Source organism: Leuciscus leuciscus (assembly GCF_965113295.1).
Source record: "Leuciscus leuciscus genome assembly, chromosome: 15".
Taxonomy (NCBI): Eukaryota; Metazoa; Chordata; class Actinopteri; order Cypriniformes; family Leuciscidae; genus Leuciscus; species Leuciscus leuciscus.
This window is the reverse complement of record NC_138739.1, coordinates 35682757-35707549: the sequence shown is the minus strand read 5'-3', so window position 1 is coordinate 35707549 and position 24793 is coordinate 35682757. Positions and strand designations below refer to the sequence as shown.

At 40.3% G+C, this 24793-nt stretch overlaps 1 protein-coding gene and 1 long non-coding RNA gene across 2 annotated transcripts in view; one reads left to right on the top strand and one right to left on the bottom strand.

The window, feature by feature from the left end:
• The window catches only part of LOC309475255, a 239290-nt gene that overhangs the window by 45199 nt on the left and 169298 nt on the right, over positions 1–24793 (top strand). The gene's annotated exons all lie outside the window — the stretch shown is intronic.
• LOC309475226 (CD276 antigen homolog) lies at positions 527–18688 on the bottom strand. The gene is made up of 6 exons (XM_082137951.1): positions 18585–18688; positions 4391–4437; positions 3951–4271; positions 3442–3542; positions 3255–3347; positions 527–1664 (listed from the first exon to the last, which is right to left on the bottom strand). Exons 1-6 carry the CDS (start codon positions 18596–18598, stop codon positions 1659–1661), a joined length of 582 nt encoding a protein of 193 aa, XP_081994077.1. The 5' UTR covers positions 18599–18688; the 3' UTR covers positions 527–1658.

Genomic DNA, 24793 nt, shown 5'->3' with positions numbered 1-24793 from the left:
AATTTACTGTATTGTTTTTCTTTCTTTTTTTGAGTTATAGTTTGGTCTTGGTTTGTTCTCTGAAGTTGTGTTTTCACTGTTAACAAGAATATTGTTGTCTGTTCTGGTTTTTGCAGTGATGGATTTGACTCTTAAGGAATTGTTATTTTTCTCACTCAAGTTGGAGTTAGCAGTTTTGTTTGTCCATATAAATTTGGATTCACATGTGATGAATATTTTAATAGGCTACTGTATATTTAGACATTTTCTTGTTGCTAGGTGGCTTGAATTGACTTTAGGCTGACTTAATAAGCTAATAAAAAAATCAACTCAGTATTTCATGTTATCACATTTATTTGGAATGAAACCATAATAAGTGGCGTAATGCAGTCGTTATCCAATTGATGTAAATAATGAAGTAAAAATCAATACGTTTTCTACATGAAATAATTCAACCTATGAAATAATTTGTACTACACACAAGTGTTAGGGGGTAACAGTTTAGGACCCAAGGACCAGATGTTAGAATGAAGACCCGGAGTCAGAATTATAATAAATTGAAGAAAAGTTTTACTGAAGATAGTTTACAGTTTCATCAGCAGAAGTTCAGCTTCAAGACTCACACGGGGGTTTGTAGGCTAAAAAAATAGATAAACATAGTCATTTTCCACACATATACAGATAGACGGAAGCATATCTCCATCGATTATGCCGCTGACACTCGGACCCTGAAGTTAGGCACGCCGTGACCTTCCAGGTCGCAGATTTGGGTTGCTGGGTGCCAGCATGTCCTGATCAACAACTCAGTCAATCTCCAATAATGCCTGTGGTTCCTTAACCTGTAAGCAAGAAGACTAACACACACATCGACACACAGCTTTTCCAAGGATGGATGTGGCCAGGCTCTAACTATAAACAGGAGAGTCCTCTCAAAACATCAAGATAATGCGTTCTTTCTCTCAAGGAGAGCAACACTTTAGTCTAACTGGAAAGTAAGGCTTTAAAAAAGAAATGTTCCCTTAAACTATAGACATCAATGACCCCTATATGTTTTAACACGTTGAAGACCTTTCTCAAACACAAAACGAGTCCATATTTCATTTCTGGAAGCCGGACTAAATGAGCAAGCACTGTTACTGCATTCAGATATCAAATACAGACATTAAAGAATACATGAAAAGAACATTTCAGTAATCACACTGGTAACTTATATAACAAAGTAAAATCTCAAGAGAAGTCATTCAACTCAATTGATATTTAGAAGGAAAAATATTGATTAATACCTTGATTATAATCACTCATTACATATACTGTACATTGAAGCTATACACTTTCAGTCTGAGTTCTAAAATATTCAATACATTTCTTAGCTTATAGATAGTCTAAATACATTTGAAAATATATTCACAATTAAAAGCAGATGTTTTTATAAACGACATGAAAATAATTGAACAACAAAATACATTGTATCAATGTAGACACAGCAACGCAGCAGTCCTGTAATAAAGCAACTGAAACAAGAGTTTTAAACACCTCACTAAAGATTTAGATCTAATTGTTAGATTGCTACATCCTGCTAACTATGCCATTGGATTTCCACATCAGAAATATCAGATCCGATCCCGGACGGCAGATCCTGCCAAAAGATATCCGTTTGTGTCCAAAACCAGTGAAACCTGTTAACCCTAAAACAGGCAAGAGTGGAAAATGATCATCAAAAAATTATTTCATGTCACTTTTAATATCATCTGGACTTAAGTAAAACATTTCCAAATAATATATATATATATATATATTTTTATATTTGATATAGTTTGGATTTTATGAATAGTATCTCACAGTTGCCCTATTAGGGTATAAAAAAAAGGCCCAAGTCATCAATGTTTCTGTGATTTGTTTGATGCAAAAAAAATAAATAAATGTAATATGCTAAATATGCTGAACGTGTGACATGTCTAAGTGTCCTAAAATTGAGGCATATATATTTCTTGTATTTTTTCACTGCTGAAGAGTACACTAGCCCTTGAGGTCCTCTGTCTTGCTGGCATCAACTCCATCCCTAATCAATCATATAATGCGATTTATGATACAACTTTTAATTTTCTAAGTAACCCTGAAGACTTCAGTTAGACTTTTCAGGAGTGTTTGATCAGGGTTGGAGCTAAACTCTGCAGGACAGTAGGATTGTTTTACCATAAAAGGAGCTGTGTGAAACTGCAGGAAAATATCTTGTTAAAAATACAAAGATGTAGTCAACTAAATGTAATAATATCAGTTTTATTTGAATATTAGAATATTCTATTTTCATATTCCGATTAATCACGATTAATCGCATCCCAAATAAAAATTTGTGTTTACATAATGTGTACTGTGTATAATTATTTTGTATATATAAATACACACACATGCATACATATATTTAAGAAAAATGTGTTATTTATATATATAATATAAATTATGTATAAATATAAATACAGTATATACATGCAAATATTTGTTAAATATATACATACATATGTGTGTATTTATATAAACAAAATAATTATACACAGTCATTTTTGCAATGGTAGGCCATTCAGATTTGACGTTAGCTGCAGAAATTTGATTGGCTGCTGGTGGCAATGCTTTTTAATGTATCCTAGTGATATTAAAGGATATATATTATGACATTCACCAAAGATGTATACTGACAAGCGGAAAATGTTATTTGGAAAATGGTATATTAAATCAGAGATATACATTTTGCTCCCTACATGTGACAACTATTTCCCATATTCTTCATCTGTTTGGCTGTGAGGCGCAAGCCTTTTCTGATTAAAGAAAAAAACCTTCAAGCCTGGCTAAACTTTGCAAAAACATATAGGCTATCCAGTCTCCAAAACCATGTGGAAAATTGTGTTCTGATCTGATGAGACCAAGATTGAACTTTTTGGTCAAAATTACAAAAGGTATGTTTGCACGATCAAAACGATCCCCGTTCACAGAGGAGTGGGAAAATATTCCCAAATCAAGATGTGCCAAGCTGATAAGACTCCTATCCAAACAGACTGCTGTAATAAAATAAAATGTAAATGTACTTATGCAGTTAGTTTTTTCTCTCTCTGTCATTATGGCATAATTTATGACAAAAATCTGCTGTTTTAAGAGGGATGTGTAGACTTTTTATCTACTGTAGCTTGAAAGCTCAAGGAGGAGATACTATTCAGAAATGTCTCGGAAGAAGAACAAGAAGTTTATATAGTAAAACAGTGAACAAACTCTGAGCATGTATTTACTATAAGTGTATATAGGCATCCTTCTCCAGCCCCTCCTTCTACAATTCGGGCTTGGGATACCTGCAATACCATAAAATGTCCTGTGGCGAAGTTCTGGAACACATACATCGTTGCAATATTTAATTAGAAACTGCAACCTACTTACAATATGAGGTTCATGTTGATCATGCATGCTGAATGTACTTACAGCTAAAGAAAAAAAGCCAATACAAAGAATGGAAATAATGATTACAGTCATCTCAGGTTGTGGTTTTGTTCCCTGGCTGAAGCTCTCTCTTACTGGTTTCTCTGTCATTAGAAAAGTTCAAAAGAAAAACAACATGAAAACATGAATGCATCTTTGAATGTTGCTCCATAAGAGAGTATGCTGAAATATAACTAGTGTGGTCATGCAATTAAAGCATTAAAGGGATATTTGTCGGTAACCAAACAGTTGATGGACCCCAATGACTTCCATAGTAGGAAAAAAATATACTATGGAAGTCAATGGGGTCCATCAACTGTTTGGTTACAGACATTTTTCAAAATATCTAATTTTGTGTTCAGCAGAAAAAATAAATTCATACAGGTTTGAAACAACTTGAGGGTCAGTAAATGATGACAGAGTTTTCATTTTTGGGTGAACTATCCCTTTAAGATCCTGTTACTCTTTGAAAGAAAAAAAAAAACATTGTCAATCATTTTGTTTTTACATACCTTCAATGACAAGATGGACATTCCGCATTTTTGATTCCTCTATGATAAAGCATGTATACTGTCCTCCATCAGTGTTTTGTATACTGTTGAGTTTGAGCGAGAAGTTTCCGTTCAGATATTCTTTAGGAAAGGTTTCAGCTCTGTTCTTGAATGCTGGATCCTGCCCCTCTACTGATCCTGTACCCTTAATTATGTCATACACATTCAGCATGTTTTGTCTCCAATGCACAGTGATGTCTTGAATTAAAGGCTGATGCTCTTCAGAAGAACAAGGAATAACAATGGAGCCACCAATAAAACCCACAATGGTCTCTGGGCACACTAAAACAGAGAGAAGATAAAAAAAATGAAACAGGCAAGAGAGGTAAAAAATAAAAAAATAAAAATAATAATAATAATAACTATATATACTAGAATGACTGTTAAACTTTAATGCTCACCTTGAATTGTCCAGAAGAACGTCAGATGAAAGAAAATTATCACTGAACTTTAAACACAAAAAAAGTTTAAATTTACATTTATAATCCACTGAAACATGGGTTAAGGTAATGGAAACTTTGCTAGGATAAACCAAGGGCAGAGCAAAAATGGGTCATTTTCCAAACATATGTATGAAATAATTTAATAACAATAATAGTTAATAAACATCTTATCATAATCACACTATAACTTTATTTATTTAGTTAAAATAATGTCACCCAATAGTTGCATATCATAAAGCTTGTCTTAAATGAAACGTTAAACTGATTCGTCAGTTTCTGAATGTTATATTTACGACGCAAGGTTGTAAAACTTGAATAGTGATTTGTGCATTTTGAAGAGGATTTGTTGTCATGAGGACTGTGATGTTTAAAGCAGATGACTTAACAAATGTCAGTCGACCGGGAAGATTTTAAAACAAGCCGTTCATTAATAAACACGCAGAATCGCTGTGAAAATACAGACTGGAAGTCAAAAGACAACGAGCGCAGTGCTGAAAAGGGCGTTCCCAGACCAGGAAAAGATAGAGCGCGCAAGAGTGAGAATCTGCAAGCAGAAGGCGAGGTTTAGAAATGATACAAACAGTGGCTATGTTTACATGCACACCTTTTGTTTCAATCGGGCTGAATTCATTTCGATTGATGAAACTAGTGTTTACATGAAAACGTACTCGGTTACCTAACGTAACCTCGGTTCTCTCTAGAAGAGGGAACGAGTATTGCGTAAGTTGCTTACGCTACGGGTAAAGGTGTCTTTTCTCGAGATCTGAAGCCCAAAAAATTATCCTTAATTTTGTATTTATTGTCAACGCAGTGCGGCAGACCATGGCAGGCTGTATGAGCGTGCTCATTGGCTGTCCTGCGGCAACTGCAGCAGCCTACCAGTGAGCCCTGCGTGACGTCGCGCCCTCCACGCGCCTGGCCCGCCAGAATGGGTGTGGCTAGCGTGTATAAAAAAGGGGCTCACAGGCTGGAATTCTGGTTTTCATAGACTGAAGCGAATAAGCTCGTGGCGTGACACGGCAGGTTACGCAATACTTGTTCCCTCTTCTAGAGAGAACCGAGGTTACGTTAGGTAACCGAGTACGTTCTCTTACGAGAGGTTCTCTCGTATTGCGTAAGTTGCTTACGCTACGGGAACCCCTTGTCAACGCCATGCGCGCCGAGCATCAATGCATGATTCCCAGGGAACCCGGGGAAAATAACATGCGAGAACAGGCGGCCAGCAACGCGGGCCAGCACATGTCATAAGCACTTCATAAGGGTACAGAGCGGCACTGCCGGTCTGTGTATAAACCCGAGGTGAGTGCGGCCAGCAACGCGGGCCAGCACAGTACACAAGCACATCATGGGGAAAATATATAGAGCGGCCTCGCCGGTCCATGTATGAAAAGTGTAAGCCCTAGCGCCACAAGTGAAGACTAGGCGGCCAGCAACGTGGGCCCGCACTAATACATCAGCGCATGATGGGGAAAAATACAGAGCGGAACCACCGGTCTGTATAAAGAGACTTTTATCCCTAGTGCAGCTTACCAGAAAAGCTAGTAATACATAGGAGTAGTCTGCGCATAATAGATGGGCAGAACATACATCCCGCTTAGACTGATAACAGTTTAGCCTGCAAGGCGGAGACTTCCAGATTATAAAATCTCACGAATGTGGAGGGGGAGGCCCAGCTTGCCGCCATACATATGTCGTGAATAGAAATCCTGCTAGACCAAGCCCACGAAGAGGCCATGCCTCTGGTGGAATGGGCTCTGATGCCCATAGGGCACTGCAGGTGTTTGGACGCATATGCAGCTGCGATTGAGTCCACTATCCATCTGGACAGACTCTGTTTCGAGGCGGCGAGACCCTTGGTGCGCCCACCAAACGAAACGAAAAGCTGCTCGGAACGCCTGAAGGCGGCGGAGCGTGTGATGTACACTCTCAGCGCCCTGACGGGGCATAGGAGGTTATCACTATCATCACTGTCGGATGCAGGCAGAGCCGACAGGGAGATGAGCTACGCGCTAAAGGGAGTGCCAATCGCTTTTGGGACGTCACCATGTCTCGGTTTGAGGATGACTTTAGAGTCATTAGGTCCGAACTCGAGACACGCAGGGCTGACAGACAGCGCGTGTAAATCCCCCACGCGTTTTACTGATGCCAGAGCTATCAGAAAAACGGTTTTAAGCGAAAGGTATTTAAAATCCACGGAATCTAATGGCTCAAAGGGAAAAGCTTTCAGGGCCTCCAAGACCAAAGAAAGATCCCAGATAGGAACCGAGGGGGGCCGCGGGGGGTTCATCCTCCTGGCTCCCCTAAGGAAGCGGATAATGAGCTCATTTCTTCCTATTGCATGGCTGCGCGTCGTCTCAGCGAACGCTGCGATAGCCGCAACATATACTTTGAGCGTGGAGGGGGACCTGCCCTTGTCCAACAGCTCTTGTAGGAAGGAGAGCACCCGCGAAACCCCGCATGTGCGTGGATCCAGGCTCCTAGTGGCGCACCATTTAGTGAACACTGGCCATTTAGACGCGTAGAGTCTTCTCGTGGAAGGGGCTCTAGACTGCGTAATCGTGTTTATGACCCCTTCTGACAATTCAACGGGTATCCGTTGATTACCCACGCGTGCAGAGACCAGCGCTCTGGGTGGGGATGCCATATTGATCCGCCGGCTTGAGAGAGGAGATCTCTCTTGACCGGGATCGGCCAGGGGGGTAAGTGCGACAGTCTCACTAGCTCTGGGTACTAATTTGGTTCCCCCATCGCGGGGCTATGAGGAGCACTGAGTGGCGTGTTTTCCCTGACCCTCTTTATTACCTGTGGTAACAGAGAGATCGGAGGGAAAGCATACAGCGGGCGGCTGGGCCAGGTTTGGGCCAACGCATCCTCGCTTTTGAGAAAAACCTTGGGCAATGAGCGTTGTCTTTTGACGCAAATAGGTCGACTTCCGCCCTGCCGAACAGGTGCCACAGCAGCTGGACTGTCTGAGGGTGCAGGGACCATTCTCCTGGGGGAATGTTGTACCTGGACAGTCTGTCTGGACCGACATTCAGGTGGCCAGGCACGTGCGCGGCGTTCAACCAGCGTTGTAGGGGGCGCATATGTAATAGACCCAGCTGAAGCACTGCTGCAGCTGACGCCATATAACCCAGCATCCTCTGAAACGTTTTCAGGGGTGCGGCGCTGTCCAGCTGGAAAGACGCGGCCAGGCGCTAGATTCGGCGCGCGCGCTATATCGACAGCCGGGCCGTCATTGCCACAGAGTCCAGTTCCAAGCCCAGAAAAGGGGTTGACTGACTGGCAGTAATGAGCTCTTGGTCCAGTTGACCGTGAGACCCAAGCTTTCCAGGTGGCTGAGAAGCACAGTTCTGTGGGAGATCAGTTCTTCCTCTGACTGTGCTAGAATCAACCAATCGTCCAGATAGTTAAAAATTCGCATACCCTGACCTCTCAGGGCATGCGATGTGCAAAATACACATCTGCAGTCGCCTTTTAGGGGACTGACAGAGCGAAATGCTTTGACGGCTCATATGCTCATAAAAACATTATTTTTATTTGCTGTCAGAGCCCAGATTCGAACACGTGTCTCTGGCGCGAAAGCTTAGTGTTCTGCCACTGTGCCACGGGGGAGAACACATAAGCATCCAGTAAGCGCGAGCATATAAAAGAGCGTCCTGTTGTGTGTCAGCGTTCGTTTTGCAGGCGTGCGTGTGTTAAACAGGCTCGTTTACTGCAATATTAGTACAGCTAAGGGCAGAATGACCTCCGGGTTCCGATAGCCGTGATGCACGGGCTCGGGAACCTGATTCGGAGCGCAGCGCGCGCGCTCTTGGTGCTTGAATACGGCGGCTCGCATACAGAGATGGCTGGCCGTTTTACACACATTGTCCCGGTGGCTTTGGACGGGGAACATATTGTGCGAGGGACGGCGCGCGAAAGCAGCACCGGGGGTGCAGTGTTTGTCAGTATGTGTGAGCGCTAGGGGCGGGCACAGGACTTACACACAGCGAGTGGCCGGTAGTGAGGGCCCGTGTAACAGAGCGGGCAGTGGGTAGGTGTGGGCATGGGGCTGTGGACACGTGACCTACATTCAATACTCGAGCGGCTTTTGTCCGCTTTATGAGAGTGGGCTCTGATAGAGACACGGAGTTCATAGTGCTTGTGTGTAGGGGTGAGCACAGAACGTGGGCACATTTTCTACACTGAAACACATGCAGCGTGAGCCGGATCATCAGAATTGTACTCCTATGAGATTTCTCTGGGGTGCCGTGAAGACGGTGTTTGGGTGCAGGAGAGCGGGTTGTGCAAAAATACACATCTGCAGTCGCCTTTTCAGGGGACTGACGGAGCGAAATGCTTTGACGGCTCATATGCTTCACATAAAACATAATTTGTATTTGCTCTCAGAGCCCGGATTCGAACACGGGTTTATGGCGCGGAAGCCTAGAGTTCTACCACTCTGCCACAGGGGGAGTTCACATAAGCATCCAGTAAGCGCGAGCATATAAAAGAGCGTCATGTTTTGTGTCAGCGTTCGTTTTGCAGGCGTGCGTGTGTGAAAACAGGCTCGTTTACTGCAATATTAGTATTTCCAGCAACCTGAACTTAGAGGGGGCTGAGAAATGTGTGAGAATTGGAGGTTGGTCCGGCCTCAGCGGGACTCAAAACACTCTCTCTTCCTAATTCCGCCAGTGAGTGAGGCATTTTAGAGGCGGGTTCGCTTTCTGAAGTTAGAAAGCTGGCCGCGAGCTCGAAATGAACAGCATAATTTTGATTTGCTGTCAGAGCCCGGATTCGAACACGGGTCTGTGAAAACAGGCTCGTTTACTGCAATATTAGTATTTCCAGCCACCTGAACTTAGAGGGGGCTGAGAAATGTGTGAGGATTGGAGGTTGGTCCAGCCTCAGCGGGACTCAAAACACTCTCTCTTACTCCTTTCGCCGGTGAGTAAGGCATCTTAGAGGCGGGTTCGCTTTCTGAAGTAAGAAAGCTGGCCGCGAGCTCGGAGCGAACAGCATCATTTTTATCAGTTGCCAAGGCCCGGATTCGAACACGGGTCTCTGGCGCGAAAGCCTAGGGTTCTGCCACTGTGCCACAGGGGGAGAACACATAAGCTTTCGGTAAGCGCGAGCATAAAGAGCGTCACGTTTTGTGTCGGTGTTCGTTTTGCAGGCGCGCGTGTATTAAAACAGGCTCGTTCACTGCAATAGTAACCTGAACTGGACTGAGAAATGTGCAGGAATTGGAGGTTGGTCCAGCCTCAGCGGGACTCAGAACACTCTCTTTTTCTCCTTTCGCCGGTGAGTGAGGCACGCGGGGTGCTGAACATTGCTCGTCGTGGCGGCGTTTGTTTGCAGGCGTGCATGTATTTATAACAGGCTCGTTTACTGCAATATTGATGTTACCAGAGTGACGAGCACGAACGGGACGCGGGGTAGCTTTCTTGTAACGTAAAGGAAGCTATCCCGTGGCCGCCCGCTTTCTCACATATCCCTTGTGAGCGGCGCCGTTTGCGCGGCTCGAACAGAGGGGAGCTTTCAGCGACGGTGTCCTCGTCCAGCTCCTCTGCCTCATCCCCTGAAGTGGCGGCGGCGCGGGCGAGTGCCGGCGGCTGCGCGGCCAGGAGGGGGGGAGAGAGAAGCTCGAGGGAACGGATCCGGCGAGCTTCTCGTTGCCGCAACGGCTTCCAGTGGTCTCTGGGGGCGGCGCTTACTTCTGCGCAGCCCCGCAGGGACAGGCGGAGTGACAGCTTGCGTTGAAAACTTCAAGTTGAGCCCGCAGGGTCGACATTGAGAGCTCTTCGCACTCGGGGAGTGCGGTGGCGGCGTGCTAGCGGCCCAGGCAGAGAGCGCAGATGACATGGCGGTCTCTGTTGCTGAGCGGCACGAGCCGCAGGAAAGACGAGGTATTTTTAGAAAACCGCCTCGTGCTCTTTTAGGAGAGAGAAAGTGTGTGACGCAAAGGCGAACACACACAGCAGAGAAAGGATATGTCGCCGGATGGCGTAGCAGGCACGGAGGCTGAAGGCGGCGAAGACGGCCAGCTTCCTCAGACGCTTCCTAGGCTTGCTGGTCGCTTGTTTCAACGGCGGCGGCTCTCAAGATCCAGCGATGCGAAGAGCTTCGCTGAAGACATGAAAATCAGAATTCCAGCCTGTGAGCCCCTCTTTTATACACGCTAGCCACACCCATTCTGGCGGGCCAGGCGCGTGGAGGGCGCGAAGCGTGACGTCACGCAGGGCTCACTGGTAGGCTGCTGCAGTGTCCGCAGGACAGCCAATGAGCACGCTCATACAGCCTGCCATCGTCTGCTGTCTGCCGCACTGCGTTGACAATAAATACAAAATTAAGGATAATTTTTTTGGCTTCAGATCTCGAGAAAAGACAACTTTACCCGTAGCGTAATTAACTTATGCAATACGAGAGAACCTCTCGTAAGAGAACTAAATAAATTGACATCGTGTATGTGCGCGTTATATGTCACAAGCTTTAAATCGGAATAGATTTTTTGACATATGCACACTGCACAAATATTTGTTTTAAACAGCAGACTTAAAGGCATTGTCCTGCAGACGCGGAGTGAAAGGAGAATTTTAGAATGACTGGAAAAACAGTTTCGAATCCATAGTCAATTTACCCTAACACTGACCCAGAATAGGTTAAAATCATAGACTGTAAAACACTAAATAACGTTATGACGTAGCGATATTTTGCTTGGCAGTCGGCCAAGAAAATGAACAAAAGATTTTATCGCAGCTTCATCGTAGCCTCTATGGGACTGACAGGAAGAACGAAAGACTCGGACCCGAACCCAAACTCGAGACTCGAAATATAAACTAATCGTTTCTGTTTCCGGCCCTGCTGTATCACACACCCCAGCTAGCAAAAAATAGTCTATAAGACGTTGAATAGACGTAAATCTTCAACGTCTAATTACGACTTTTCAACGTTGAAAAAATTTCGATCTTCAACGTCTTGATAGAATATGTAAAACTCTTAAAATTTATTTAATAATAAACATGGGCGTAGGTTTAGGGGGGGACGCTAGGTACTAGTCACAATCAATATTTTGAGATGACAAATTTGTCCCCACCAATATTTAGCAAGCTCCTTTGAACTGCTATTTGGATCTTTGCGCTGCTATTTGGATCGATTCCAACGGCCAAAACAACGACAGTACAAGAAACGCCGTAATTTGATTGGCGGCGGTGTATCTGACAGGCTACACGCGCGGGCCGGGACTACTTTTGTGCCTGCACTGGCAGCGAGCGGGTGGTGTGTGTGTGTGTGTGTGTGTGTGTGTGTGTGTGTGTGTATGGCGTTCCGATCGGCTCTTTATTATGACTTTGCTACATGCACTCGTCTCAATGAACGTCTCACTCAACGTCTTTTTTTTTTTTTTTTTTTTTGCTATTTATTCCATTCATTTTAAGACGCAGACGTGACGCAGACGTCACGCAGACGTCACGCTGACGTCACGTAAATCACGCGTGGCAGTGAAGTGTCCAGTCAGACGTCACGCGTCATTCACGTGTGGCAGTGAAGTTATTATTATTTATTTTCTCTAACACGTATTTAACACGTATTTAACACTCGACTCAGCACAGCTCAGTGCAGTGTGCCAGCGGTTGCGATCGGTTCTTTAATATGACTGTGCAACATGCACTCGTCTCAATGAACGTGACACTTGCGTCTGTCTTATAACGTGTCGTCTGCGTCTGTGATTTATATATTGGATATTGTGTGTGTGTGTGTGTGTGTGTGTGTGTGTGTGTGTGTGTGTGTGTGTGTGTGTGTGTGTGTGTGTGTGTGTGTGTGTGTGTGTGTGTGTGTGTGTGTGTGTGTGTGTGTGTGTGTTGTTTAACCCACATTTTGAGGGCCAAATGCCCCCTACAAAGATAGAAATATGAAGAAACAAACTTGATATAGGCTATTGCATTTTTATAGCTTATTGTTAGGGTTGTTATTGTGTTTTTAATTTTTTATAGTTTTAAAAGGCCTAGGCTACAGCACTTTGGTAAACTAGAAAACAGACAACTCGATCGTGCAAACACTGTTTCTGTAGATCCTTTAAATAGAAGAATAGAATTGAAAAATAGGCTATATTTTTTATATATAAGTCACCTGTGGTGAAAAAAAAAACGACTGTAAACTTTTTTTTTTTAAATAGTTTGTAAACTATTATTTGACTTTTTGTTTATGACGTTTTGCCCCTTTATTAAACATTTAAAATATTCACAAATTAATATGGATTTTCTTTTTAGATTTTACTGGTTTTCTAAGGCCAAATTATTTTCCCGCAGGGCTGAATGAGAAGAGCCATCTCTGGAAACATACAGAGAGCTGATTTAGGCTATAGGTGGTTTATAGGCTAATGATAATAAATGTGTCTGAAAAAATAACGAGGCATTTTAATTGTTTTTATTAATAAACTAGTATTTTCTAATCAGTGTCGGCTGCAAACATATCCATCTCCGCTGTAAAGCGGATGCGCCTTTAGATAGAAATGCACCGTTCATGCGGATTATCAGACAGTATTTGCTTTCGATTCAAATTTGTTCGTTTAAAATTGGACATTTCAAGCTTTATTTTGTTTCAGTTCATTTTTGAGATGCGCTCCAGTTCACGGAGATCATGAAAGCGCGCCTGATTGTTTTCTTTTATTTCACGAAATCAAAACGTTTTCTTGTTATTTTGAGTTTACTCAAATAAAAGTAGTTGCAAATGATGTATTATTATTTTCTATATGACCATAAATTATGAGCATTTTAAGTTGTTTCCACTGTTGATAGGAAAATACAAGTGTTCGCGCCCGCGCCTCCGTGCCACGCAGTGCGCGCTCCACTCCGCACAAACCATTGGATATGCGTCAAAATCTTGTGTTGATTTGTGATTATCAAATAAAACCCTGTATTATTATTGTCTAACCTGTATTATGACTGACATATGACGAATTGCTTTGTTCCTTTTTTCGATAAAAGCGTCTTGTAAATATTGTTTGTTCTTTATTTTTTCTTTATTTGTTGTCATTGTTATAAATAACAACGAAATAACATCAGAGAATCTTACAATATAAGTGCAATAAAAACTCCATAAAGTGCAATCCGTTATATAACCAGTCGACAGGGAAATAACAATTGTATAAACAATATACTATGGATTGTGAGATGTAGAAAATAGTACAGCAATGCATTCCCAACTATTAAAGTTGTGTAGAGAGAGAATTTTGGTGTATTTGGTGGGGTGGGTATAAATTGGAGGAATATTTTTTTTCGGCCCGTCCTCACTAGAACAGCAAGCGATACGTTGTTAATTATTGTATATTGTGTATTAAGTGGAATACTTTAAATTGTCTTAGCGTGCATGCTTAAAGTGATTCTCAATTGTAGCGGGTCCAGGAAAAACGAGGCCCTTTAAAAAAAGTTATATATCTTCATTACCTAGAGATAAAATTAGGGTATACAAAATACTAAAAGTAGTCAAAACGCATAACAGAACATATATATATATATTTTTTTTACAATATTATGTGCTTATTATTTTCAATTAACGAAATGTCAATCTTCATCTTTATAACAGAAGATAGCTACAATACAACAATCTTCAAGATACAGTATAATCTTCACATATAAAGGATTGCCACCTTTAAAACAGTCCTTTTCGTTTAGGAACAAGCAATGCAGAAATACATAGCATATTAATTTAATCTCTTTTTTTCGTTCATTTACTAATTAGGCTATATATGTTAACTCAACTAATGCAATGTAAATAACTGGATAATTACTATCCAATAAATAATAAGTAAAAAATGTCAAATAAATGTATTGATTAGAGTTGCCATAGATAAAGATTTTTGTAGTCAACTAGTAGTAATTTATTTAAGCAATTAGTCGACTAATCGCACGTTTATATTAATTAAATACTGGGTGCATGCATGGTAGGCTATAGCTCAAGCGCACGCATAAATCTTGCTGCAAAGCACCAGCAAAAGTAGGCTAATTATAATAAATGTGTCTGAAAAAATAAAGAGGCATTTTAATTGTTTAAAGTGTTTTTTTATTTTTTATTCGTGTCTGCAAACATATCTCCTCCGCTGCGGATGCGCCAGAGAGAAAGACACTTTCGATTTGAACTTGTTCATTTAAAAGTAGCCATTTCAAGTATATTCCTCAAGTCTGACTGTGAGGCAGTAGGGCCTACACTGTTTCAGTTCATTTTTGAGACGCGCTCCAGTTCACGGAGATCATGCGGCTGATTGTTTTATTTTATTTTACAAAAGCACAATGTTTTCTTATTATTGTGAGTTTACAGCTATTACAGGCTATTTTAAGTTGCTCCCACTGTTGATAGGAAAGTGTTCGCGCCCGCGCCTCCGTGGCATGCAGCAAGCGCGCTCCACACTTCGCACAAACACTGGATATGCGTCAAAATCTTGTGTTTATATGTGATAATCTTATATTATGACTGACATTTGACGAATTGCTTTGTTCCCATTTAGGATAAAAGCGTCTTCTAAATATGTAGCCTAGACTAGCCTGCATATTAATAATGAATTATTATTATTTGCGTTTTTACCTAACTATAAATGAGTTCAGTAGGCTAATGTTTTTCATGAAATAATTTATGAATGTTTTATTTTTATAACCTAACCTTTTACAGTTTTGGAAATGTTTAAGAAATTCAAATAATAAATAGACACACCGTTTTATGACTCTTACTGTCCAAGCAGGACATGAACTGGGCCGGGTTTCCCGATAACGATGTATCTTAGCTCTTAAGAGCGCTTTCTACGTGCAAGGTTACGAACGCTCGCAGCAATTCCACGAGCGTTTCCCAAAAATGCACTTAACATGAACGCGCGAGAATGCGCTCTACGTGCTACTTAAGAGTCGCTGTCCATTCGTGAAGTGCTGAAACATAACCTTATATGGAACGTTTAACCTAATAATTGTCATCTGTTGTGGATTAGCAATCAAGACAAGTCTATATAAAGCACCTACAGGCGGAGGCACTGACAAAATAGCTAAAAAATAAAATAAAAAATAAAGATTCCTTTCAAAAAGATGAAATTAATGTCCTTTTAGAGGAGATAGAGTGAAACAAAGATGTAATTTTTAACAGATTAAAAGGATTTCTTTTATTTATTTTTTGTTCATTCATTTAATTTTGATTAAAATTATTAGATTAAATTATTTCTATTTTTTGTTTTGTTTTCTGACCTTTTTAATTATTTAATTTATACATTAATTTAACCAACAACAAAAAAAGAGTAATAAAGTGTACAATAAAGTACAATCAAACCTTATATTATAATCACATTGCATTTGAATAAAGTTAAAGGTGTAATCTGTCGGTTGTCCTGCAGGTGTCCTCATAAATCTGTCTTCTTACGATGAACTTGGTGATGTACGATTACTCCAGAGCACTCGTAGATCTACGAAGATTTTCAAGTGCTACTTAAGCTACGATGCTTTTGGGAAACAGACCGTAATATTAAGATCAGTCGTACGATCGTTTTTACGATCAACTTAGGCTTACGATGCTTTTGGGAAACGCAGCCCTGATCGATTATCTCTTTTAGTTACAGTGCATGAATGAATATCAGGATATGTTGACAAGAAACAATGGCAAACAAATATTTTAACATGAACATTTGGAATAAAAGCTATACATAAGCAAGGTAAAATCACTTAATTGCTAATAAAATACAACTGAAGATCAGTGGGAAAAAATAATAAAGAATGAGTGTGTGGAATGTGCTGGAAACCGCCCTTGCAGCAGACTATGGCAGACGCAGACGTCACGTTCGGCACACGAACGAGTGATGTGGCAGACGCAGACGAGACGTTCGGCAGACGCAGACGTCACGTCCGGCACACGAACGAGTGATGTGGCAGACGCAGACGAGACGTTCGGCAGACGCAGACGTCACGTTCGGCAGACGCAGACGTCACGTTCATTGAGACGAGTGCATGTTGCAAAGTCATATTAAAGAGCCGATCGGAACGCCATATGTGTGTGTGTGTGTGTGTGTGTGTGCGCGCGCGCGCGTCGACGACGCCGACGGTAAATTACCAGGGCTGTCTCTCTGCCACATACAAAGGCCAGAGTAAAACATTTTAATATTCCGTTTTTTGCCACTTTTTGTACTTTGTAGATAGATCAGCTATGCCACCCAAGAAGAAGAAAGGGGACACACGAAGCTTTTTCATAAAGCAGAGTGTAAGTAGGCAAAATAACTAGCCACACAAATAAACTAGCAGTAGTAGTGACTGACCAGGCTTTCAAATGCAGATTCTACTGTGGAAAATAGTATTGATTGGTGATAGTATGTGTTACCATGTTGTTACAGTTAAACCTAGCAGCAGCAATCTTTCAACTAAGGTTAAGAGTATTGATTAGGCTGTGCAGCACTGATAGACTCATAGAAGTCACGCTATCATGATAGAATGCTACGTTAGCAAGTCACTGAATGTTAATTAGCTGACCTTAACTTAGAATCTTGCAGTCAACATAAACAGTGGATCTGAGACATTTTTCGTTTCTACATTCTATTTATGTAATGTATTTGTGAGTGAGTGTAGCCTAAGAATTTAATATTTAAGAATAGAATATATCAATAGAATTTGATATAGAATAGTAGATACAATTTTAGTATTAATGGAATACTGTAATCATGGATAATAATAATAATAATAGATAATAATAATGGATTTGTTGTGTTGAATGCATACTATGATACGTGTGTATTTTATTCATTTGTTCATTATTTAATTACATATAGAAAACTCATTCCAGGGGGAGGGGGAGGGGGATGGGGAGGGGGAGGGGGATGTCCCCACCAAAGCTGAGGCCAAACCTACGCCCTTGATAATAAACATGGTTTGGTTGTTTGTTTTTCTCCGTTATTTTAGCATGTATAACAGACTTATCCTGTCTTAGATTATCAGTTGAAAACATGTAGTCAAACAGTCCGGCTGAAACTACTTAGTTGAAATCACGTCGTAAACCAGTCCAAGGCGGACCAACTTATTTTCAACCATATTTCAACGTTGAAAGACGGTAGCCTAATTGTTTACTGGGACGGCACGGCCCAGCAGATCAGAGTCAGACACTGACGAGTCGACAACTAACGTCTCGAGACACGAGAGGAGAGAACAAACGTGATAAATATGAAGTTGCAAAGGAAAGAACGTCTCGGATCAGGAGTTGAGGTGAACTAAAATAGTCAGACTGAAATAGCATGAACTTAAGACCCAACAACTAATCAATTAAGAAAACATTTCGGTTTCTTATAATTTGGCTTTGGGTGTATTACCCTATAGTTTATTTTTTATTCTTTTTACAAATGTAATCAACATTTTCGTAAGTAGGCCTACTAGATGTGTTGGAATATTTAACATGCCATTTTAATTATATTATGCTGAAATGAACGAAATGACTCGAAAAAAGATTCGTTCATTTTGCTGAACGAGACTCAAAGATCCGAGTCAGTAAAATGATCCGAACTTCCCACTACTTGTGCTTCGTTTCCACACAATCACGTGACTGCATGGTCACGTGTAGCCTAATGCCCTTCGGTAGTAGTAGAAATAGATTTAGCCCTCACACTGTTGAACAAGTCCTGTTCCTTAATAAAAAACATACATTGGTACTATACGGTTATCCGGACCACACGATCCCGCCCCTAAACCTACCCGTCACTGGGGTTAAGACCAATCAGGGATGACTATACGGACTATACGGGACTAAAAGACACACGTGTGGTCCGGATAACCGTATAGTTCCCATACATTTATTAAATTACCCACAAAATAAAATGTCTGCTCCCCAGTTCACAAGCACTTTCACTACCCAGTTCACAAGCACTTCACCATTCCACAACAATTTTTTTTTATTTTGATTATATGCCTACATGAGCCTTGCCTATGAACTCGTAGGATTAGGACTGAGGCTAAAGTTTATGTGAATAAGGCTGCATTTGTAGATCAAAGCAGATTCATAAGAACTGTTTCTGTGTGAATTAGTCATAAAGTCATTAGTCATTTTTCATAAATTAATTCATACAGTTGTTTGTTCATACATTGTATAAGAACTACGTCAACACTAACACATGAATTATGAGGATTAAACCGGTTTTGCAAGTGAAATATTCAGACAAACATACCAGGTTGCCATCATGACCAACCGATCCTGCAGGCTAGGTAACTTTCAAACACAGTATGTTGCTCTAAAATGTTGTTGTTTGCTGCTGCTTCCTCGGTCGGTGCACTGCAAGTCTCCGCCAACACCCAGCTGACTGAGACTTGCCTGCTGAGCGTGTCTAGAGGGGGGGCACGGGGGGGGGGGGGTTGCATTATTGAACGGTAAATATAAAATAAAAGTCAAGTCAAGTCAAGTTTATTTGTATAGCGCTTTTCACAATACAGATTGTATCAAAGCAGCTTCACAGTATTAAATTAAAATAATACAACAAAGTTTGTTTCAAGAGGAATTTATTGATTGATAAAATTAAATTAAATATCCCCAAAATATCCCCAACTGAGCAAGCCAAAGGCAACAGTGGCAAGGAACCGAAAAACTTCATCAAGTGACCTAATGGTGTCCTAAAACTCCATCAGGTGACCTAATGGAGAAAAAAAAAACCTTGGGAGAACCCAGGCTCAGTCGGGGGCCAGTTCTCCTCTGGCATTTATGAGCTAGAGGCCGGATTGCAGTTTGAACTGTAGGATTATATGAATGCCTGGCTGAAGAGATGCGACTTTAATCTAGTTTTAAACTGGGAGAGCGAACACACACCCAAGTACTTTTTCAGCTGTTATAGCATTATTGCATTTTGTTAATGTCAGTTTTGCATTTGGAGAGGCAGGGTGACAACGAAATACTGTATATAGATAAGTTTTAGGCTATATTTTTGGAGGGAAAAGCTTAGTGTTCATGTTCGCATGGGTAGTAGCACTGGCTTTAGCGACTCTAACTTAACTTTTCCATATCATTCATCTGATGATGGGCGTCTCATGATATTTATTTTAGCACAACTGGGCTGTATTAGGCTATTGATTCCCGTGATTTTGCTTATAAATTCCGATTCAGCCATTAGCCTACCTTCCTGATCACGCAAAGAGGTCTGCCGTGGCGGTCCGTTCAGAATTCGCTTGAATTCTTCTGATGAAAGTGGCCACCCCCAGGACCACAGTGAAACATGATCATGTTAAGACTAAGAATATAATTTTAAGATTAAGCCATACACATATTACAACTATGTTGTGCTAATTATAGTTTATCATTAAAGGGGTGGTTGATTGTGATTTCACTTTTTTCATTTTAAATAGTGTGTAATGTTGCTGTTGGTGCATGAACATTATCTGCAAAGTTGCTGCGCTGAAAGTTCAACGTAAGCAGAGATATCGACTTTTAAAAATCAGGAAGTTTAATGCCTACAAAAACGACTCGAATGGGACTACAACGAGATACTTCCCGGGTTTTATACGTAGCTAACCCATGCAAAAAAGGGGGCATGGCCATATTTCTGCGGCTTTGTCGAAGAGGAAGAGTTATAGTGGAGAGCTGTAGTCATGCCGTCGAAAGTGTGTTATTTTCACCCAGCTGCCAGGTCTTCTGTGTTCGGGCTTCATACGGACGCTGTAGTTCGTCAACAATGGCTAAAATTTATGTTTGATTATGTTCCTGAAAATTTCAATCGTAATAGCTCATGTGCTGCGCATTTTACGGAAGACAGCTTCCAGAATCTCCACGAATTCAATGCCGGATTCAACAAGAAACTGTTACTAAAACATGAAGCAGTTCCAACTTTACAACCAGAGACAACAGTTGTTGGGCCACAACCTGTAAGTAAGACTTAATCATTTTAAATGTATTTGCATGTATAATTTCAGACGTAATGTTTTAGTTTTATCAAGGACGTAAACAAATGCCAGCGCTGGCTTTAGTAGCCACTTACACGTACAAATGCGTACAAACATTTTGAACCTGAATTTGTAATTATGTACTAATTTTGTAAATGTATTTTCCATGTATATTTTATGACGATCGATTTGATCAGGAACGTAAACCAATGCCAACGCTGTTTGTTTATAGCCAGTTAGTTCGATGCTATTTTGTGTGTATAAGACAAACGTGTATAAAGTTCAAAAAATTATATGTAATCGCAACAGCCAACTTCAGCTGCTGAAGTTAAAACAATAACTTTAAAAAACGGTATTACTCAGTCATTTATTCAGTTATATTAAATGTTTATTCAGGAGAAAACCGTATCTCAAAAGCTAACAAGCAGCAGTAGCATTTTAAAGTAACAGCATATCGAAATTCATATATAATAGTAGATTAGAATAGAATAATAATAATAATAATAAAAAATGTACCATTCACAAACGTTTTGTAAGAGCCGTGTTTGCGGAGGTTGCTTGACTCTCTTCATTGCCGCTTTCTGGGTCTGATTCTGGCTCAAACTGATACGGCAGTATTGACACCATTATTTACATTTGACCGGAGCACATGCAACTTTCGCCCGTAAAGGTAATGGGCGTGAAGTTTCCGGACAACATGCACTACGCAGTTTAGCCAATTACAACACACCGGCCTAACTAACCAATCTGAGCCCATTGCCTGTTTCTGAGGGAGTGGTTTCATAGAATCAGGAAGTCAACCGGTCGTTCAAATGACAGAGGAGAATGCGGCTTACAATAAAGGTGAAATTTATGAAAAATAAGACTTAAAAAAAAAAAAAAAACCCGAAGACATGTTATATTGCACCCCATAAACACAATCATGCAAAGAAAAAAAGCAGTAAACCACCCCTTTAATATCTTGTCTCCTTCAGTTTGCTGAAACCGTCTTGCTGAAGCATCTCAGTGGAAGCAGGTTTTGTCAGACCGAGTGCAGCTTCTCTCTTCTACAGTCAATAACAGATGAAGGAGGATTTACAGAGCAATCAGACCATCCTAATGATTTATGACCAACACTTCACATCTAAATAAACATGTTATGAAATGTCATTTCATTTGTGCTTTAAAAACATGTTGGCTTGAACAAATGACTTGCATTTGAGGTGAAGAAAACAGAGAACTGAAAAAAATAAATAAAGTGGTTTTAGAAACTGCAGTTGAAGGCTAAACTTCCAGTCTAGACAGACTCTGTTTATCACTGGTTGTGAACTAACCAAACCACAAACTTTCTGGTTTTGGTTTGTGCTTCAGTTGAGTTAATCACATGGTGTAGCCTGTAACATTTTTATTCTGAAAACAAAAAGTCAAGAGTGCAGTTATTTGATATTCCTCAAAAAAAATGGGATCATCTTGTACAATTGAAAAAATACAGGTGGATTATTTAATTTTTTTAATACTGAATTTTTTTTTCCGCAAGACATTGATTCTAAATCAGCTTCATAAAATTGAATGTAAGACAATAATTAATATTTGTTTTTAAAAAAGTATCATTATTTAAAGCACCCATTACTATTAATATATTCTATCAGGCTTTAAAGGAAATCTCAACCAGAACATGAATGACGCAATAATGTTACAATAGATACTGTACAAATATGAGGTGTTAGAAACCATTCAAGAGTTTTATTTTACAAACTAACAATATGTGTATCATAACCAATGCTTCATAAACTCCAAATTTGTTAATATAATTAACATCGAAATGAGTACTTGAAAATATAGGCTAAAACTCTTTAATACTCAGCAGTGAGGAAGTACTACAGTAGTGATGGTATCAGATGGTAATATGGTAATACAGTGGTAGGCCTACTGTAATTCATGTGTCATGGTATTTACATAATAGTAATATAGGTTACCATAGTCATGACCTTTAATCTAAGGTATGTTCAAAAACACATAATACGGCGGTATTTCTTTGTGCTTTGTTGTATGAAACGTATAATGTAAATAGTGTGTGAGTCTTTGCAAACAGTAGTACACGATCCAGGGCACCCCTGCTGAACACACACACACACACACACACACACACACACACACACACACACACACACACACACACACCTTTACGTTTCACGAGGTCCCATAGGGGTCCCTGATGCTAAAACCCAGTGACTTAATCTAAAGTAATCACTGTTAACGCCTGCTACAAACCCAAGTTACACCATATTAAAGTTGCACCAAAGTTAAATATCTATGTGATATCAATAATGTGATGATATGTCTATCTATGTGATATCAGAGCAAATTTCCTTAAAATGATTTAGTATTCTAAAACATTTCACTCTAAGCACATGAAATTATACTGGATCCTGACACTGGACACGTGTTGTTGTCTTGATTTAAACACTTCAATATATGATGCATTCTGATTCCATACAAAGTCTTTTCAAGATCAAATACACAAACTTAAGAAATGTTGAATAATTTGAAATACCCCGTTTTATAACAACAGATATGTTAATGTACCTAGAACAACTCTGAACTATCATGAATGACCAGCAGAGGGCAGCAGAGAATAAATAATACATACAATTGTATATCAATGACTGGATTCATTCTGATCAGTGTTTGTTTTAAGATAGTATTAACATTATATTAGAAAATTCATCTTGTGTAATAATAATTACAACAACAACAACAACAAAAAGATTATAAAAAAAAAAAAAATGTTCCATTAAAGTTTCTACGGGTGCGGAACAGAAAGAAATATACCAAGTATGGCCTCTAGATGGCGCCAAACGAAAAGTGATTAATTTGTATTCTGACCTCACGTCACCAAAACTGCAGCTGCATATCCCGCTAGACGGAATGGCACGTAGCCTATTTTCTGAAAATAGTTCATTATTTCGTTTTGGAATATGCAATGATTCTTTATAAGTGTGTAACTTAAATTATAATTATGAAATCTTAGCATATTTAAAATTAAGTGCTACACACTCAAATAGTAGCCTAGGCTACTGAAAATTATCATGGTTATAAAAATATTCATAAAATATTGTAGACTCTTAAATTACAACCGATTTTCTGTTTTCTATTTACACACACAAAAAAAATTCACATAACTAAAGAAAAAAATGAACAGAAACACGAGGCATTTCCTGATCTTTTTTTGACAATCTTGGTGTTTATTGTAAGTATTGCATTTAACTCACAGCTAGAATCAGAGTGCATGTTTACAAAGAATGGCCACAAGTTCATCGGGACCTCTTGTCCTTCCAGGGTGGAAAAGCTTCGCCTTTAACAGACCCCATTTCCCAGAGTCCCTTGACAAAACACAGATGCTGTTTCAGGATCCGCTTAGCATTTCTCTTTTCCTCCGGAGCGACTGAGATCAGAGACGTGGGAGAGGAGAGCTGATCCCAGACCAGCACCATTTCTCTTGGAAGTGTCGTTGAATACGGGGCCTGGATCGGTACGGTGGCCTCAAAACAACACGGTCCATTCTCTTCGGAAAATAAAATAAATTAAATAAAACGAAACGAAACAAAAAAAAAGCACTGGCATTTCTCAGAATGGGCCCTGGCTTTAAATAGTGCAGATATATCATAAACCAATAAAACAATATAAATGAAAAGGAGAGACAATAAAAGAAAGGAAAAAAGCAGTATGTCCTCAGGTGGAGGACGACGATAAAGGTTCTCGTCTGTGGTTTGGCCTGGTGTTGATAAAGCACCGCTTTGAATTCGATTCCATCGAACGTGCGAACGTCACAGTGACGTTCCTCCGCACGACCGAAATAGTTCTAACACAAAGAATTTACACCCGACTAATACAGTCATCACTAAAACTCTCTTAACAGGGGTGAGTAGAACTACTCCACACATATGGGCCGTTCTGCATCCAAAAGCATTTGGTTGATGCTGGATCGGGACACCTAGCAGATGTCCGCGCTGCTCCATTTCAGGCAGAATGATTACAAATTAGACTTGGCTTTAATATGCACTAAAAAGCAGCTCTGCGTTTGAGGGAGAAAAATAAAATAAAAATAATATATATCACAGATGGGGAGAGTTTACGGTTTTAGGACAGAACTAGTGAACAGAACTGGAAGGGGGGAATGATCATAGATCTGAGGGACAAAATAAGTTAACCTTTTTAACCTACGATTTCGGATCAAGGAAAGTAAATAAATAGGACTTGAGGAAAGTTAATCAAGTCTGAATGCTTTTTTTCACACAACATAAAGTGACAAAAAAAAAAAGGGGGGAAAAAAAGGGTTAACATACAGTACAGCGGGAAGCAAGAGCTTGAAGCGCTTCGTGTGTCGAGTTTGGGTGCTTTCACACGGGCGTTTGCTGCGGTCCGAGTCCCGGACAACCCGTAGTTGAACTGGTTTCACACTTGATTCACACGTGAATCGTGTCTAGCGTTTAATTCGAATGCACTTTTTTTTGCACAATGCTATTTTTTT

Bases quoted from the DNA above. Each gene is read 5' to 3' on its own strand.
- LOC309475226 (XM_082137951.1), bottom strand. The intron at 4,272-4,390 runs GTGAGCATTAAA...TCTCTGTTTTAG, and splicing joins GTTCTTCTGGACAATTCAAG to TGTGCCCAGAGACCATTGTG. The intron at 3,348-3,441 runs GTAAGTACATTC...TATGTGTTCCAG, and splicing joins TTGGCTTTTTTTCTTTAGCT to AACTTCGCCACAGGACATTT.